The 19,736-nt window shown below is 32.8% G+C and overlaps 2 protein-coding genes across 2 annotated transcripts in view; one reads left to right on the top strand and one right to left on the bottom strand.

The window, feature by feature from the left end:
* LOC149420474 (UDP-glycosyltransferase UGT5-like) overlaps positions 1-6,739 on the top strand; it is a 30,743-nt gene extending 24,004 nt beyond the window's left edge. Inside the window, exons 2-4 of the mRNA XM_089636170.1 lie at positions 2,994-3,598; positions 5,313-5,535; positions 6,133-6,739. Coding sequence (XP_089492296.1) covers positions 2,994-3,598; positions 5,313-5,535; positions 6,133-6,644 — 1,340 coding nt within the window. The 3' untranslated portion in view covers positions 6,645-6,739. The remainder of the gene's footprint in view (positions 1-2,993; positions 3,599-5,312; positions 5,536-6,132) is intronic.
* Positions 1-19,736, bottom strand: part of LOC149420470 (uncharacterized) — a 744,323-nt gene that overhangs the window by 323,270 nt on the left and 401,317 nt on the right. The gene's annotated exons all lie outside the window — the stretch shown is intronic.

The following is a 19,736-nucleotide window of genomic DNA, read 5'->3' as shown; positions in this document are numbered from 1 at the left end:
TCTTGCAAATAATTTTGCCCATATTTTTGGCATCTACCTTTTTATGAAAACAAAGTTTCTAATAAAATTGGTTTGTAACTTACATAGTGTCTCGGATAAAAATATCCGATTTCTATTTATATGGGATACCTTGATTACCGTTTAGATTTATTAGTATTATATTCTTCTTCAATAATATATTACATTAATGGGTATAACCTTCAAATAAGTTAAACGGAAAAGTTGTTCCTGAATAATAACTTTGTTCATCACAAAGAATAATTATTATGACCGACCGGTTTTGCTTAACAGAAGCATCATCCAAGTGAAAATTAAACTAAATTCAGTTAATTTTTTTACCTAAGTTTCTCTTTTATAGATGTTGTTTAGTAGTTTATGAAGTTTATAGGTTAAGTATGTTTCTGCCTTCGCTTAGCATTTTATTATGTTTCATGGTAGCCAAATGGTTTCATAATATAATACCTACCATAAGAATTAAGATAATAGCACTCCAATAAAAAATAAAATTTACCCACACGATGTTTACCTGCAATTCCTAAAAATAGGTACGCTGCTATCTTTATGCATTGTTTGAGAGTTATAAAATTTAATTGAGTTTAATAATTATTATATACTTATAATCTTTCAGCATGTTGAAACAATTATAACCGGCTACATCATATGATACTTGTAACACAATTTATACTAAATTCACAAGTCACTATTTTTTTATATTTTGAATGCCAAAATCCAATGTAAATTAACAACTCGAGTGATCTCTAAAACAACCTAAATATGTGTCCAGTGCTCAGCACTTTAATCATTCGCTTTGGAAATTTGCAGCCCTCGTTAAAAAAACCATACATGAAAACATATAAATTGGTTATAGTGCTATATAGCTAATTAATTCACCTATATCTAACCACGCATTCCATATTTTTTGGATTTATAAAAAACATATTAAAAAATCATTTTATAAACACGTGAATTCTACGCATTAGTTCTTATAAAATTGCTGTGAATTTATTTCGGTTATCATCGAATATTTTATAATTCGGTATATTTTTTATAGCCTACTTGATAGTAACAGATACAAATATATATATGTATACAATATACAAGACTTAAAGTAACCAGCTTTTCTAAAAATTGTGTATGTGTTGTGTATAAAAAGTGTGTGCATTGTGCATTATAAAGTAATTTATGTCAAATTGGGTTCACGAAATGTCAAAATTGGATTCACTAAATTAGGATATTAAATACTTTCACCACAAACAACTGGTATTGCTTTAGAAATATTTTATTTTTATTTTATTTTATTGATACATGATTTAGAGAGTACATGTGGTTTTTTGTAATATTTCACCCTCCATGCTAGGGATTACATTGTGTTATGGCGGGTGAATTTTACAGTTTGCGGACATAGAATCTATACTAGCGCCCTTGAGGTGATTTTTCACAAAAACGGCGCTCTACAAATTATCCAATTATTATTATTATTACAATAATATAAAATACAGAAATAAGAAATATGATGTATAGATAGTTTGGAGTGTAGAATGAATGAGTATTGTAGTTATAATGTATTCCGTGTGTAAGGATCCATTTCGTAATTTGTTTTTTAAAGGAATGGGGTTGACTCATGGTAAGAATTTTCAGTAAGAATAGTCTCGATTTTTGCTTTATTTGCTTCAATTAAACGTTTTATACAGACAGCCATTTACATGACATCTGATAATGTAAAAGACACGTTGCAGAGAATTGAAAATTTGATAAATAGTGAATAAAAACCAATCCACACGAGTTAAAGTAGATAGGTGGGTACCTAATTAAATCACGAATGCACTGGTGTATGTGGTAAACATTGAATAAAACAAACAATTGCATCACATTGATAGCCGCGCCTTCAGTTCAGAAATAAATAAAAATCTACTGATTCTAGTAAAGTTTACGTCAAGCTGTAAACAGCGGAATTTAGATCTCTATTGATAAAATACCAATGATAACCGTTATAAGCGGGAATCTTTGAAAAAAAAAACAAATAAATGTTTTACAAATGGTAAAAAAAATATGGATTACTTTGCTGTGCGATCACTCAAGATTTTTTGCAAAACTTTCGGCATAATACGCCGAAATTCACTCAAATGGGTAGTCAATTCTAAAACAATTTGCATCAAGCACCATGACCGTAGATCAGCACTTTTCGATTAATTAGAGATTTGATATCATCTATTGAATTAGAATCTGTATTATATTTATCGTTGATAACTTTATCGCACTGCCGTAGCAATAGAACTCTCTGAATAAAGTGCATCGTAATATGACCTATGTAAATACAGCCTTTTTATGTCATCACCGCACAAGAGTCCCAACTGCTTGCAGCCATCTAGAGTGAGACTATGGCATCTCCAATTGGGGTATGTTATGAGGCTGAAGATAGTGGGGAAGGGAATGAGACGGAAAGAGGATGGTGGGGAGGTACTCTTCAGATCTGGTCATCAAACACGACTAAAGCCATTTCAAGTGATTTTTCATTTCTAAATGATGGTCTTACACCAGAGCGATACTGAGAGTATCTTCCACCCTGGAACGTGCTGCAAATATTACTTATATTATTTTATTTTTATTTATTTATTTTTATTTTTTTATTTAACGCCCAGAGGGCTTTTACATGGTTGGTAGTATAATTTTAATTTGACAGATACTTTGAAAGATAATTTAAACAGATAATTTCATAAATTAATTATGAAATAATACAAATCAATCAAATAAAATTTACTTGCGAACGCCGGGGATTTGAACCTGCGATCTTCGGCTTGCTAGACGAAAGACTTACTCCCCGTGTAGATAGATGTATATTATAAAGTACAAAAACACGTGTATTCATAATTTATAGACACCTGCTAACACGCCATATGTTTGGCTTATCTAAATGTTCTCTTAATTTCTTTGACGAAATTTTAAAAGAAATGGTTCGTTCAAAAAATAAACTCTACTTTATATTTTTTTTTCAGCTCCTCAAAGTGAAGAAGATCGGGAGCATTACTTAACATCGACCCCTCCATTTTTCATCCAACAAATGGAAAGATGGAGTCCAATGCTGTGGTTCACAGAAGCCGCCTTCAACTCATCTTCAATGCAGGATTTCATCAAATACGATAACACCACATTCGACCTGATTATAACGGAACTCTTCCTCCAGGAGGCGTTCTTGATGTTTGTCCATAAGTACAAGGTTCCCGTCGTGATGTTGTCCTCATTTGGTTCAGGACATTACATAAATGAGCAAATGGGAAATCCTTTGGTATTGTCCGCCGTCCCCTTTGAGTTCATAGACTTCATTGGTCCTTTGAACGTCTGGCAGAGGATTCAAAACACCCTGTATACCATTGGCGATCTTATTGGAAGGAAGTTCTATTACCTGCCCATGCAACAAGCATTGGCTGATATTCATTTCAGCAACCTACCGAAACCTCTGCCGAGATTGGCAGATCTGGAGAAGAATGTATCATTGATGCTGGTCAATACACATTTCAGTATTGACACGATTAGACCAAATGTGCCTGGAATTATTGAAGTTGGGGGCGTACATATTAAAAAGCCTATAGATCTTCCAAAGGTAAAGTTAGTTATATTTTAGCTCGTTTTACATGAAACTTTGATACCGTGGGATGACAAGAGACAATGTTAACTCTATTAATTATAGATACAAATTAAACATGGCCGTATGGGAATGACTGCAATATAAATGCAATCTCCTTTCGCTTATAAAAACAAAATTTGTGTACACTTTATAAGACATCAGTCATATAAAACTTAAGATAAAACATGAGACAGAGTCATAACATCTACAGTTTTTTAACGTAAAACGTGTACCTAAAAATATATTAAATCTAGTTGTTTTATAATGGTAACGTTCATTTTCTTGTGAAATCGGTAATTGTATATTTTCATCAATGATTGTCATTACTAGTGCTAATATGTACACATATTTAATTTAATGTCTTATTATATCTTCATATGCATTAGAGTGCAAAAAAAATCTATCGTTTTGGCTTGCTGTCTTATGTATAACTTACCCATAAAATGTCCTGTCACTACTTTTCTATTCATGTATACAAAAACCAATATAACATATCATAATATAAACCTTATTTGGTTTTTATGAGAAATGCTCACAAAACTTTATTTCAGGCAAATGGTTTGCTTTTACTCCGTAAAATATGTACATATATGTGTTTTGGACACAGACATTTGAATTATTAGACAAGCCAATCAGGGACAGGGGAACAAATTCTCTTGCGCGGAGCTCGTGAGGCGGCGTGACCGTCCCACTTTCGGCGATTTTTCTTTAAATTAATCTGACAGTATACAGGCAACTCGTTTTGTAATATTACCAAATGGGAGGCGGGTTTGGGTACCTCCGCTCCGCGAACCAGTTGTTTGGTTACTAACACGTCTGCTATAGGTCACCCCAAGTGGTTGGTTCGCCAAGTTTGGTGATTTAGCTGGGGTTTTCTGATCCCTAGATTCCTAACCAACGTGCATAACTTTTACCTTCCCAGAATTTTCACTCCTTTATCTTCTTAAAGACCCTCCACACAGCATCCCAAAAGATTAAATAGGCCTCCTGTGGGGTTAATGTTAAAAAAACTAAAAAATTCGCGTCTTGAAAAAAAATCTGCTTACGAATTACCAGTCATTTTTTTAATGGGGGGCAAATTGCTGGGTGCGTAAAAAACTAAATAAATTTTCACTGATTTAATTTTATTATGTTAGATAAACCATTAGCGTAGTACCACTACTAAAACGCGCTTGTAAGCTTTATTTGCCTTCTTGTAGAATTAAGCGAATGATGGATTTTGACGTAGTTCAATTATGCATTTATGAAGGCCGTTTTGCTGTTGTTGCTATTTAATGAGTAGATAGTAGTATTTTGTTGAATAATGAATATATAAATCAGCAAACGATTGAATATAAGACAAACACGTTGTTCAAAAAAACTTGAACATGTCAATTAAACTGAAGCACAGTGCGTAATTGTTATTAGGGTATTAATAATACTTCAATTAAAATACTCACGAGATGTGTCATATGACACGTAATGCTTCAAATATGTTGAAGTTAATTAATGCATTGTTCGAACTGTTGTTATAAAGTCTTGTTCATTCCAGTTATAATCAATTTGCCATTATTGAGTTTTAAATGAATAAATGAACGCTGGAATCATAATAACTCGTTCACTCAGTGAAAATCGGCTCATTGAAAAAACGAATGAAAGGAAAAAATAATGGGTTTTGTTCGGCGTCTAACAAAAAATTAATGTCTTTCAGGAGCTGAAAAAGTTCTTGGACGAGGCTGAGAACGGGGTGATATTTTTCAGCCTTGGAACCATCGTAAAAAGTTCTGAACTGTCAACGAAAAAAGTGGAATTCATTGTCAAAGTATTTAGTGAACTAAAGCAGCGAGTTTTGTGGAAATGGGAAGATGACAGCCCACCGCAAGTTCCAAAGAACCTACTTATTTCAAAATGGCTTCCGCAAGCGGCGATTCTGGGTGAGTTCAATTACTTAATCTTTTTTTAGTTGCCACATTTTTGATCTTATCAGAACGCCATTAAAGCATCATTCGGATAACTATTTTTTCAATTTAGTTTTTTTAAGTTAATATAAAATATAACCAACGGTTGCCACCGTTCTTTCAATTCTCTGATAAGTTTGTAAATCAAGTTATGTAAATAATTGAAAAAAAAAACAATTTGGGAACAACAGTTAATGTAATTGGTCATTTTGGTGGTGACATTTATTTTATCTACTACTAGCTTTAAGCAGCTAGCTTTTTATATAATTTATTATTATGTAGGAGTATGAGTCTGATGACCAACACAATATAAAAATCATTTGAATATTTTACATATCGTTAGCGAAAACGAGTTAATAAATTACCATCGTGTAAATACTTAATTATGTCATCTCTGTGTCACTCTTTCAAGGAAACAATTCGATATTTTAATATACAAATATTTTATTTTCCCCAGAAGCGAAGGTTTGAGTTATCTCAAAATAAATGTTAGTGGAGATGCAACGTAAGTAATCGTACTTCTTGTCTAAGCCATATAAAACAATATAAATGATTTTAATTAATTGTTTCTAGCCCATCCAAACACCCGTCTCTTTATTACTCATGGAGGTCTTCTGGGAAGTCAGGAGGCTATCCACTATGGAGTACCAGTCCTAGGAATGCCTTTTTACGGAGACCAATTCCTCAACATCGCGAAGGCCGTGAAGCAAGGCTATGGATTGGAGCTTCTATATAAGGACCTCACAGAAAAGAACCTCAGAAATTCTCTCCACAAGCTCCTCGATGAACCGAGCTTCAGGAAAAACGCGCAAGATGTCTCTCGTAGATTTAAAGATAAACCTCAAACGCCGATGGACACTGCAGTTTATTGGATAGAATACGTGATTAGGAATAGCGGAGCCTCACACATGAGATCTCCGATTCTCGATCTTAACTGGTACGAGTACCTGCTCATAGATGTCACTGTTATATTGATCGCAGGGGCGCTTCTTGTCGGTATTACAGTTTATTTCTTTCTGGTGATTGTTTGCAAACTACTTTTGTTTAGAAAGTCACATAAAAAACACAAGAATAAATATGAATAAGTTTTTAATATTTTAGGATTATTTATTGAATTTTTATATTTTGTTTACTTGCCTATGTTTGAAAGCAGAGAAAAATAAAACTAGAACATCGTTTAGTTTTTTTTTCTTTATTGCTTTATTGGATTTTACTTAATAGTGCAGGCGCGAAGTACCTAGATAAGTACTTCGATGTGTGAATATATTGCACTTGTCATAGTAATTACCATTTTGTAGTAGGGAAAAAAGGAATTTTCACAAATGATGTTGTATCTACTGAGAAAAGAACAAGTAAGTAGGAACTAAGACAAAAATAAAATAAATCTTACCCAGTGACCCCAACACACCATGAACATCTCAGTAGCTTACCTGAAAAGAAATAAAATATGTATTTTAAGTAAATAATTCGTTGAAAGGAATTGAATAACTACACAATCAAAGCAAAAATATATTGGGTGAAATATTTTATTTTTTATTTATTTTTATTCTTTATATTGGCTTTCACCCATTAAGAGTGATCTTGGCCATACATTACAACATTTTTCTTATTAATAAATACAACAAATTACAGGATAAAATTGACATGATTGACAAAACAACATTGATAAAACAACATAACATAACATAACGTAACATAAATAAACCAAACATAACATAAACATAACATTACATAAATATAACATAAAATAAACATAACATAACATAAGCATAACAAAACATAAACATAAAATACTTAACATATGGGTACAGAGCTGGTAACAGTAGATTATCACAAAATTATAAAAATAGGAACCTGTGTACAATATAAGTGGACGCTTTTCGTTATTAAACCAAAGATTTTTCTAAAATTAGTAGCTTTTTTTTAAAACAGAATTATGAAATTGGCAATCTTATAAACAAACACAGCGTATGGGAGTTAACAAATGTGATTATAAAACATAAAGATAAACATAACACAAACATACTATGAACATAACATAAACATATCATAACATAACATGAACATAACATATCATAAACACAAACCTACCATAAACATAACATGGGTGTAACATAAACATAACTTAACAAAAACAATACAGAGCTGGTAATAATGGGTAATTACAAAATTATAAAAATAGGAACCTGTGCATAATAGTAGTGGGCATTTTTTGTTATTTAAAAGAACAGATTTTTCCAAAATTAGAAGCATTATTTTATTTAAAACAGTTCTATGATATGAATATAAACAAATACAATAAAAGAATCAAGAAAAATATACAAATGCATAAAGAATAGTGTTTTAACTCAGTCAAAATATGCAGAGTTGGGATTAGTAAAAATAGATGAAAATAGGAACCTGAACAAGTGAATACAAATGAAAGTGAAAGAAATTTGGTTTATATTTATTATTATGGTCAGATATTAAGGCCATTTTTATAAATAAATTTTGCCAACAAATGGTAAATTTCAGGAGTGTTTAAACTAAGAAGGCAGGGTATACTGGTAGGCAATTTAATATCAAGTTTTACCAATTCATGCATGAAGTTTGGAAATTGATCATTGATAGGACACTCAAAAAATTATGGTCCAGAGTATCCTCTGACCCACAATCACAGTACGGCGAACTGACTATGTGGAACCTGGCAAGATGGCTAAGACAACAAGTGTGACCCAGCCGCATTCGGGACTGGGGGTGAAATATTGTATCATCACTTATTCTTCGTTGATATTAGTAACAAGTGACAGCACACCACTGCTTCCAATTTGGGTCAGCTACTAAAGAGAATAAAACAAATGGCCCTTTTTACAAATTTAGAATTTAATCAACAATAATGATCACAGCTATACGTACACTATGTTGATGGTCAAGGCCTAGATTTGAAATTGAAATTACTTCGGATGATATTTATTTTCGTTCTTTCTCCAGGTGGTTTCGCAGTATTCTGTTGCAGGTGACATTTTTTCATACATTTTTTGGGTTCCGCTGTTTATGAAACAGAGTACATGCACAACGAACAGAGTCATAACATATTTTACGGCATTTACGATTTATTTTATTTGTTACAGTCATTTATTCCATCGAAAATGCATATTGCCTGAATGAAACCCATGTTACTTTACAGTATTATTATTTTAGTCCATTTATCTGTGAGTAAGTAAATAAGACTAGCAATATTTAATGTAATATAAGTTAATTTGTGTGTTTTTTGTTGTTTATTATTCTAAAACTAGCTGTATCCCGCTACGCGAGTCTGTACATGCAGATAGAGAAACAACAGTGCATGTTGCTTTTAAGTCCCACAGATGGCGCTGTTTAAAAAAAAACAATTTTTTTCAATTCAAGGTGCTGTTTTTTTTTTAAACAAAGCATATTTTTACCTGTCACATGTAACATGTATATAAAATATAAAACACACCCGCATATTTGAATGCAAAATTGTGTCAAAATTTCAAAGCAATCGGTGAAGAACTTTTTAAGATTTTGAACAAACGAACATTATTTTTTTATGTAGATAGACAGATGTTCATACAACTGATCTTGCGGCTCGTGAATATTTCCATATAAATATGTTATTTTCTGCATACATTAAAATACATACGATGTTTTCTCATTTTATTTTTAGGTTAGGTTATAAAGAGATTAAAGTGCACTTTTGATGAACTAACCATTATTATCATTACCATTCAAAGAAAAAATTCCCACAGAGGTAGGCAGATAAAAATAAATACCGTACATCTCTGAAACCCAATTAAGATTTAATGTGATCTAATACATATTCTGTATAATTTTCTCATCCACTTATGTATTTATCTCTTCAAGATTAGTAATATTCTTCAAACTTTTCACTTTTCGGAACCGCCGTTTGCGTCCAAACTATCTAAGCATCATGTCCAAAGTCTACTTATTCTAAAATATTATTTCAGCTACAAAATAGAACGCTAAGTTACAGACACATCTTGCTTTTACCAATACTGATACTCTTCTCACCTTCAACCATTTCGTATTTATAAAACAAATAAACCAAATTCACGCTGCCAATTTTGAACCATCATTTAATTTGATTGATCGTTTAATATAACACTAACGGGATATACCACTCCAGTGAAAACCATCTGAGGAGGTCAAACTTCGGAAATTCTACACACGTTCATATTATAGACCGTTCAGATTTTAGTCTATGATATGATGATGGTACATTGTACATTTTGTATATCATGTACCATTCACAGCGGTGATCATTTATCTTGTTTTTTTTTGCTTGTAGACTAACGAATGTATCTGAAAAACAAGCGAAGCGAATTTATTAACTTTTGATAAATTGTATAACATAAACCATCTGGACATTGTTTAGAATTTAGATATTGATTTAAAATAAAGATTAAAGGTTGTGTTTGATTGTTGGATATGTAAAAAACGATTGGCCTAAGTAATCTTAGCGAAAAAGATTGTAACATTGTCATCAAATAGCCATTCAGTGTCATTTGGTTTTTGACAGTTGAAAGATCCCCATTATAGACCGATTCTAAGTCCGTTTTCGCTTCTGAATAAATTGTGATCAGCAGAATAGAACTATTAACATGATGTTAAGATTGTCAGCCTAATACAATTTGATAAAAAGCTAAATTGGACCTAGTAAGTTCCGTAGTAAGCGTTAAAAAAGAAGATTATTTGACAGGGAGATATGTAAATACGAATTTTATAGAGATTGCTTTTGACATAATTAAAAGACCTAAGAAAAAATATCTAATAAATCATGATTTTTTTAAAAAAGAGCAAAAATTTCTCGGTAAATTTCGTAGCATTGAAAGAAACGCTGTGATTTTTTTCATACCTTTAACATGTTAAATAACAGAATCAGATATGTTTTTAATAATTTTCTGAGCATATTAGCAGTATGTTATAAATCTGCAGAAATTCGAAAAGTGAAACAAACTAAATGGCGCCGAGTGGCCATTTGATGACATTACCACCAGTGAATTTCTGCAAAACAACTAGTCTTAAGAAATGGACTGGAAAGATACACAATGTTAGTAGAATGGCAATGAATGACCAGTAATGAACCGACAAACTTCCTGATACCAAACCAGATGATTTGACCACTACGCTTGGGAGGTAGGATTCCGCCTGCTACCATAATAATAAGCGGAATAAGTTGTCTATAAAATGATGCCGAAACAGACGTTTTGTACTACTGGACCACTAAAAAATTCCCAGCTGCAACCCAAAACAAATCATATTTTAATAAAGAAATTACAAATGTTTTCCTAACCCCGAGAAAACCAAACAATATCTTTATAATTATTATTGACATGGTAGAATTTATTTCATTCATCATGTATGTCACGCTTGGGAAATGTTTTCACAAATCATTGTAACACAGACAGAAGATGAGTGAGTTTTGTTTGTTGATTTCTTTGGAAATATCAATATTTGTCAGCTCTCGAGTAAGCATTAAAAAAACATCTTCATGTTAAGTCAAACGAAGCGTAGAAATTTTTCGCACAGAGTTTTTTTAAAAATTAATATATCGTTTATGTTTATTTCAAAAATATGAAATTTCAGGGCAATACTGATGTATAACAAAATTATACTATATGTTATTTTAAAAAAGTAAATTGTGAAATAAAACAGTTATCAAATAAAATTACCTTCGCACGCCGGGAGTTGAACCCGCGACCTCCGGCTTGCTAGTGGAGAGCCCTAACCCTCGACCATTGAGGCCGTCATACTTAAATATTGATTCTTAATGTCCTTATTCACTAAACTAGCCCTAGCGAGAGCTCGTACGGACGTCATCGACGTTCGTCCTCTTTCTTCTCACGCGTCTTGTTTGAAAACGAAAAAGACAGAATATACTAGAACGATGACGCCACGTACGATCTCTCGCTGGGACTAGTATATAACATCATACAATGCGAAATATAGTGAGATGGAAAGACCTGGGAAGGGAATGCTGATAGGAAAGGTTGTAATTTCCAGCTCTACAAAATAAGTAAAATATTGCAAATACATGCAGATAGATGTGTACCAAACTAACATGATTTATTCAAAGATTAACAGGTAGGTATTATACAGACAGACCTTTCTAAATCTGAGTAGGAACACAAGCAGTTATGATTCTTTCGACAGTGTTGATTTTTTTAAAATTTTAACAAAATTTAAAAAAGTTCTATAATCTCTACTGAGGAGTTTCGATATAATAATCAACTAAGTTGTGTATAATAGATATGGTTTCTGATTATTGAAGCTACATTATAATTAAAATAATTTATAACTGCTCCCTACCGTCCGGAGCCAGTGAGACTATGCCATCTCCAAATAGAGTATGATGTGAGGCTGAAGGTGGAGAGGGGAAGTAACTGAGGAAAAGGAAGGTGGGAAAGTAATTGGCTATTGAGATATAGTCACGAAACACGGTTAAAGGATTTTCAAGGAAATTTTCGATTTATTAATAGTATTTTATTTTTCTTCAATGCTATTTTAGATCTAGTTTCTGAACACCATTCACAAAAAACATCACTGGCAATCTGTGGATAATATATACCTGGACCATGGTATTTTCGTATTCTAGTAGTTACCAAATTTTCACTAAATCGTCTTAGTGCCATAAAGTACTTTAAGCAGCGCCCTACCTTTGATTGACTCAGCGTAGCGATGTTATGTTTTAACTGGTCATTTGGCATTTCATCTGTCTGTAGATTTGTTTGTGACGTTCTGGTTCCGATTAATGATGGAACGTGTACCGTAGAAGCCAATAGGCAAGATCAAAAAGTCATTTCACTACATGTAAGTAGTTTTTCCGGGGAAAATACTTAAGGTAGATTATACACCGCTTGTATAAAAAATACATGTAAACGACGGTACAATTTGCGAAAACATTTTTTTGCCGAAAAATAAGTAAGATGTTACGAAAATACAATTCGCCGATGTATGGCGATAATTTAGCGTCAGCGCACGACGGGTTAATAGTTTAGTAAGTCTGATTTCTTAATGAGTATTTTTGTCGGGTTTATTAATTAAGTAGGTAAGGAGGTCTTTAATTACCCACTATTTAATATTTAATTTTGATATTGATATTAAATAAGGGAAAATTAGAAACATACTGTTTTTTTTTTTTTTTTTTTTAAATGTATAAATTCTTAAATTATAAAATGGGGGCCTCAGCACGGGTAAACAACCCAGTGAGGCCAACATTACTAAATTGAAATATGAAATATTGTAAAAAAAAAATGTATCAACAATAAAAAATAAAAAAATAAACTTTTTTGACGCGAGGTCTAAAACTGTTCACAGAACTACTAGTCTTAATTTAATTATCAGGCCGTACCTTTGTTTCCGTTAAATACATCGTATGCTGTTTAAAATAGTAGCATACATATTATTATTATGTATCTAACAGTGTTAGATTCGAAGAAGAGCTGCGAGTTGTGAGCCGTGAGCTCTGGTGCATGGCATAGATTTACTGCAAACGCGTGCCGGGCATAAATGCACCGTTACCGTCAACTGCAGGCGGCAGGCTGCAGCATTGTAAGGTAGTTGCCCTTCTTGTGTTTCGTGTGCTCACTGAGGGAGAGATGGCTAACCATTGGTACACACTCCAATAAATATTGTTATTAAAAGGGTTTTCCCACTGTTTTTTTCTCGAAATTTTAATGCCATTTTCCATTTGCCGCCAAAACGACACTCGTTTTTATGCGTGAATTCACGCTGGGCAATGTTGATTACAGCCATCTGACCAGAAATTGTCGGTTTTAATGTCATAATGACGTTGTGGCCAGTTGGAAGCGTTTGAAAATATGCGGTTTTAGATCGTGTTTGAAATCAATAATAACGAATCCAAATATTAAAAATGCAAAATGCTATGTTGAAGGTTAAATAAGATACAATTGTTTTAGATTTAATATTGTCAGATTGCATGAATTAGCAGTTTCGCATTAAAGTATAAAAACCATTACCAACATAATATTCTGCGGATCCACGTTTTGAGAAAATTTGTAATTAATTAAATAATTTGTATTGTAATGATGACAGTGGTTTACCGATCTCTGCACCAGAAGTCGGAAGTAGAACAACAAATTGCTCGCTTTTGTGTTATTTCTCCAATGCCTTCTGTGGCCCGGGCCCCGTCTTGACCTACATTAGCTACGTTCGTCGTACTCCGCAGTAGATGTAAGGTTACACAGCATCTTCTTCTCGTGGTGCCGAAGAATTCTAGAAATATGATGTGCCAACGGAAGTATTACGAAAACAATGCGTGACATCAAACAAAACTTTTAGTACAAAAAATCGTTAACGTATAGTTAACAATTATAATCAAAATACATAAGCTTAAATAAATATTATAATTCCATAGCATTTTACATAATCGACTCTAATGAGTGGCATTTTTTGAGATGAGGGAGTCATCGAAACCATTTTGAAGAGCAGAACTAAACAAAATTGCACGGAATAATCCATAACATAATTCGTAAATAGATTGGATAATTTGGAATACGATTAACACTTTTTTTTATTTTAGGTAAAAAAAATTACATTTTTTACTTATTTAACTAGAAATAACGAATATATTACACAACGATATTATTCACTTTCGTTGTTTTGTTGATTGAGCATATTGAGCAGAACTGAACAATTTTTTTTAAATGTACCTACACTTTTTTCATTTTTAATTTCGTCTGGGAGGCAATTATATATGTTGCTCCCCTCGTAAAAAATTGATTGCTTGCTATAATGAGTATGTATGGTGTTTAAATGTATTTTATCGTGTTTCCGTGTAAAGTGTGTGTGTACTTGGGACGTTTTAATGAGTTCTGTATTTGTATGTATGAGTTTATTATTTATTTTGTAAATAAGGAGACAAGTATTATATTCACATAATTTTCTTAATTAAATAGTTTTGTTTCCACACATAATTTTTTTGTTGGTGTTCTAGGTTTGAAATGAAATAGCTTTTTGTAAGATTACTTTGAGTAAGATCTCAAATTTTTTGTTGCCAAACTCTTGTATAGCCGCTTAAATAATGTTCGAAGTAGGTTCTGTACACGGTGTCCGGAAAATCGTAGTATGAGTTGGAAACTATTGAATCTACATCACATGGAGAACCCAAAAAAACTTTTCTTTCATTTACTTTTTTCGACAGCTAAAAGGTTAAAAAAAAAAGTAATCCAGTCCGCCACCTATCCCCGCATTATAGGAAAAACATAATTTTAAGATGTACCTACCTATCTGCACCCCGGTCAGTTCTGGCCTTCAGAGACTCTAATAGAATAATATTTTGTTTGTGGCTAGTAATGTCCGAGAATTGAAGATTTAAAATTGAACAAAAATTCATTGCTATGAGTCAAGGCTAAATTATTATTTCTCCCATATATATTGATTATAGCGAGATTGAGCAATAATCAATTATTCTCATTCGGTTCATCGTCTCTTCTCGTAGACTCAGATTTGATGAATTATTGCTATTCTACGGTCAATACTAATTATGGATATCCTTTTTTTGTCCAGAATGTTGAGATTTGACAATATAAGTCAAAGCATTGAATTTTTTAGTCTAAGTCTAATGCGCAGAATTCACATACAGATCTGGGTACTCCAAGCAATTCCGACGACGGCAACACCCACGCGGACATCCGGACATTCAGGCGGCGAGCATCTCATATAACGGTGATGCCACGTCTAGGGAAATTTCCCTAGAGGGAAAAAAAATTTGGCATACCAACACTGAATGACATCATGCTCATCGACTTCAAATGAGGTCACACTCGACGAGCCGATCCGTTGCGCATATTCACACGCGGATCGGCTCGGACAGACTGATATCGAACCGATGGATCTAGCCTGTCCGTCGCAGGATTAAACGGGCGGATCCGTGTGTGAACTCTGCGCATAAATGCTTTTTTGTCAGTCGTTCTGCAAACAAATATAATATTGTGTTATAATAAGATTCAGTTCTTGTATTCTATTGAAATCTTGCACAGGTCTTGACTCTTGACATGACATTGTCTTCCCTATGTACATTCGTGTGATGCTTTATTTATATTGCGAAAGGAATATTTGTCGGTAAAGTAAAAAAAAACAAAATTATTCTAAAGCATAAAGAAAAAATTCTTGGCCTACTAAGTAACCAAAGAAAATTTGAAACACTCGGTTTAACTATATCATGAAAATTGACACACTTGAAAAGCGTCAGAACATCAAAACGAAAATAGCCTTTTATTAAATTAATGAAGCTAAGGAATGAAAAATGAACTTCAAACTTATGATTTTCTTTAATATTCAGCGTCACGTTTGAATGGTAATGATTCTTTACACAGTCTACATTTATTCACAAGTGTTAGTTATAAAGTTTGGCAAAATATGAGCGTAAATAAAAGTTATTAGGATATCGATAAAATTCAAAGGTCACGCCGAAAAGTTACTAGTGCAAATTGGAATGTCTGCACCAATCGAAGTACCAAAAAACTTAAAAATAATTAATTTATTTTGATTGACTTGAGAAACGCGAGTCAGCTATTTTTTTTATTTGGTACAATATTTTTTACATTTAAAAGTTTTCTAGTAATGTTGGCCTCACTGGGTGGCTTGCCCGTGCTGAGGCCTTCATTTCATAATATGAAAATATAATCTACATAATACATTTAAAGAGAAAATAATACATTTAAAATATAATCTTGTGTGTTTGTGAGTGATGTGTGTTTATATTGGTTTTGTGTGTTACGTGTAGGTTTTATTTTTATTTTATGCGATAACATTTTGGTAATATTGTCTTTTTGTTCTTTAATCCATTTTGTAATTTTGTGTGTGAATTTATTTTTATTTTCCTCAATTTTAATTTCAATTTTTACACTGTTGAAAGCTTTTATAGCATAGTAGTGTCTTTGTCCAAAGCTTGAATTTACTGTCGGAATTTTTAGGTTTGCTTTGTACGCTTGTCTAACTGGTCTATTAGTGTTATTTTGTGTATGTTGAAATTTATAAATTTATCTTTAAAGCGAGTACGTAGATAGTCCATACAAATACTTATATATTGACAGACTGATATTGTCGCATTTTGTCATGATATGTATTAGGAAAAGAACACGTGTTCTCGATATATACTGAATGACTAATATTTTATCAGGAAGTTTTTTCCTCCGTGCATAAAGCACACATTTGAGTTTTTAATAAAACAATTATGTTTTTCACATTTTCTCGTTTATATTTTTTATTTTGGGTTTCGTATTGCATTTTGCCAATTTAATGCACACTTTTGCATAATTTGCGCATTTTAATTAATGTCTAGTCATTACACTATAGTTAATATAAAGCCAACTTTTACGAACATTGCTTGACCTCTAAATCTAATCGTCTGGCAGTTGCTGTTGCAACATCGACATAATCCAAGTAATAAAATTAAAAACTTATATAATGATATTGCAAAAATGTTAATAATAATACAAAAGTGACATTTTTATAACTAGTAGCATGGTACCATCGAGCTAAATAATACAATAAACCACTTTTCGTCAAGGAAGACGATTCTTGTACCTAAGTAGAAAATAAAGAGTGTTTTAAAAATGTATGGCCTAAAAGAAGAACGTAGGTACATTCCGATTCACCAATGAAAGTAAAACTCAGAATTCCGGTTTTTGATTCAAGTAAACGATTTAGGAGTGGAAACTCAGCAAATAAAAATGTTAATTTAATAGCCTCCGTTTGATAATTTGGAATGAGTTGATATAACCTGTTACTCAATCAATATTACAAATATTGACTTCATACGTAACGTATTTTGACATGTCTTAAATATAATTTATAATTTCATGATTGGTGTCAACAGCGTAATTCACTAGAGTTAAAATTGTAAGACTTGACTATGTAACTAAAATACTTAATAAGACTCCAGCTATAAGAAAAATAAGTTATCAGGCAACTTAGATCAATGGCAGTTCAACACAATGTTGAAAAATGATATAAAGTCATGAAAAAAAAAAACATGTTAAGTAGGTTACGTTATATCGTTACGTTTTATCAGTAAATCGGTTTAACCGGTAAAAAAACATTTTAAATTGGGAGGGGGTAAAATCGAATGATATAAATAAGTCGTCTAAACGTAGTTAAAAGGACAGTTTGAAAATGGCCTTGAAAGACGAAACAGCTGTAACAATAACCAAAACCAAAAAATACTTGCAGAACTTAATAATCATATTATTAAATTTGATTTTAATTAAATTTAAAAAAAAAAGTGGGTGTGTCAAGCCTACGCAAGACAGAAGTGAAACTTCTTTTGTTAAACCGTATGAACCACAATCAATTACGTATTTCACTCGTATTACACTCACGACGCAGTATACTAACCAAGCAGCTGATGCTTGGCGTGGCGCAGTTCGCTGATGTCTGAGAGAGAGGAAAGAAGAGAAGAGAGAGAACGTTCGTGAGCGGCTCCCCCACCTCAACAAGCGCATATGGTGAGAGAGGGACAGTGAACGGTGAGCGGTGGTGGGGGTACCCGCATTTTCGTGTCGATCCTGACTCGGTTTTACTCCGTCCCCGAATTACGCGCCTAAAGAAGTTTCACTTCAATATAATATATTTTTAAAAATAATGTACAATGTACAGAAATAGAATCCCACACAAGATCGCGTAGTGCGCTCTAGCGAACGGATATTTTATCAGAGGGAGATAGTTTTAATTTTTTTTTCTGTAAATTATTACATATTATCAAAATAAATAAATTAATTAAATAAATGTAATACAATTATCATAATATACGGATTAGATAATAATTTTAATCCAACACAATAACGCAAAGCGCGCTCTAGCGGAGTAATGTTTTATCACAGTGAGATAAGTGTTTTTATTATTTTGCAATATTATTTTCTTTTAAAAAATGTTCTGACCTACTAAAAAATAAGATATTGAATGAAAAAGGCGTTAAAAACAAAAAAATAATGTGCGATGGCCGAGAATCGAACTCGGATCAACTGCTTGGAAGGCAACTATGCTGACCATTACACCACCAACGCCAGTTGTCGGGATGAGCTAAGAAGCATTTATATGTTACTTCAAAACTTTGACTAGATCAAATGAACTTTAATCGGTGGTGGGGGTACCCGCATTTTCGTTTCGATCGTGACTCGGTTTTACTCCGTCCCCGAAAATTCATTACGCGCCTAAAGAAGTTTCACTTCAAAAAAATGGAGTTCTAAGAATTAAACACAAAACAATAAAAAAGTTACTTTAGGTTAGGTTTACATCACTTTTAATAACTGTATATCACTTTTCAAAATTGTGTTGAATTATAGATTGAATTATAATACATAAAGCCTGTGTAGTTACGATGACCCAAACATCGACATGTGTAGGTACCAAAGAAAAAGACGACTTAGAAATTATTTACTATGTTCCCATCCACGAAGAAGGTTCCCGTTTTTACCTGAAGGGCGTGATTTTGAGGATAGAAGGGCTGGAAGTTTCACCCTCTAAAAATTTTTAGAACAGTCCAGAACATTCGAGAGAATTCGAGAGCATTCCACAAAACTCCAGAACATTCTGGAATGTGGTGGAATGTTTGGAAATAGTCGGGAACGTTTGGAAGCATCCCGAAACATCCAGGAACATCTCAGATCATTGGTATCTCTAAATAGTATAAAAAAAAGTCACCATCCGCGTCTGTGTGTTTGTGCGCTTAGTAATTCTAAACTATGCAACGGAGTTTGATAGGATTTTCACTATCATTTAGAGAATTTTTCCCCGATGGATAAGAAGAATAAACGGATATTATATTTATTGAAAGGAGAGAAAAGTCGAGCAATGCCACGTAAACGTCAGCTAGTAAATATAATAAAACAACACAAAACAAACTAGAGGGAATACGTGTATGGTAAGAAAGAGCAAATAAATGCTAAGCTAAGTGAATCGATGCATAAGAATGAATGCAATTATATAATAATACGCAGTGTGCAAGAACATTTCCTCTTACATAACCTCTCTTATATAGCACAAGAGTTCCAATTACACCCAACCGTCTGAAGCCAGTAGGACTATGGCAACCCTAATTGGGGCTGAATATTGTGAGGAGGGGAAAGTGATGGGGAAGAGGATGGGGAAAAGGAACGAGAGGGATTATCTGGATATTCTGATCGGGTTACCAA

Source organism: Hesperophylax consimilis, chromosome 10 (genome assembly GCF_061612785.1).
Source record: "Hesperophylax consimilis isolate HC1 chromosome 10, BYU_Hcon_1.0, whole genome shotgun sequence".
Lineage (NCBI taxonomy): Eukaryota > Metazoa > Arthropoda > Insecta > Trichoptera > Limnephilidae > Hesperophylax > Hesperophylax consimilis.
Note: the sequence above shows the minus strand (reverse complement) of the source record. Positions and strands in the feature narration are given on the sequence as shown.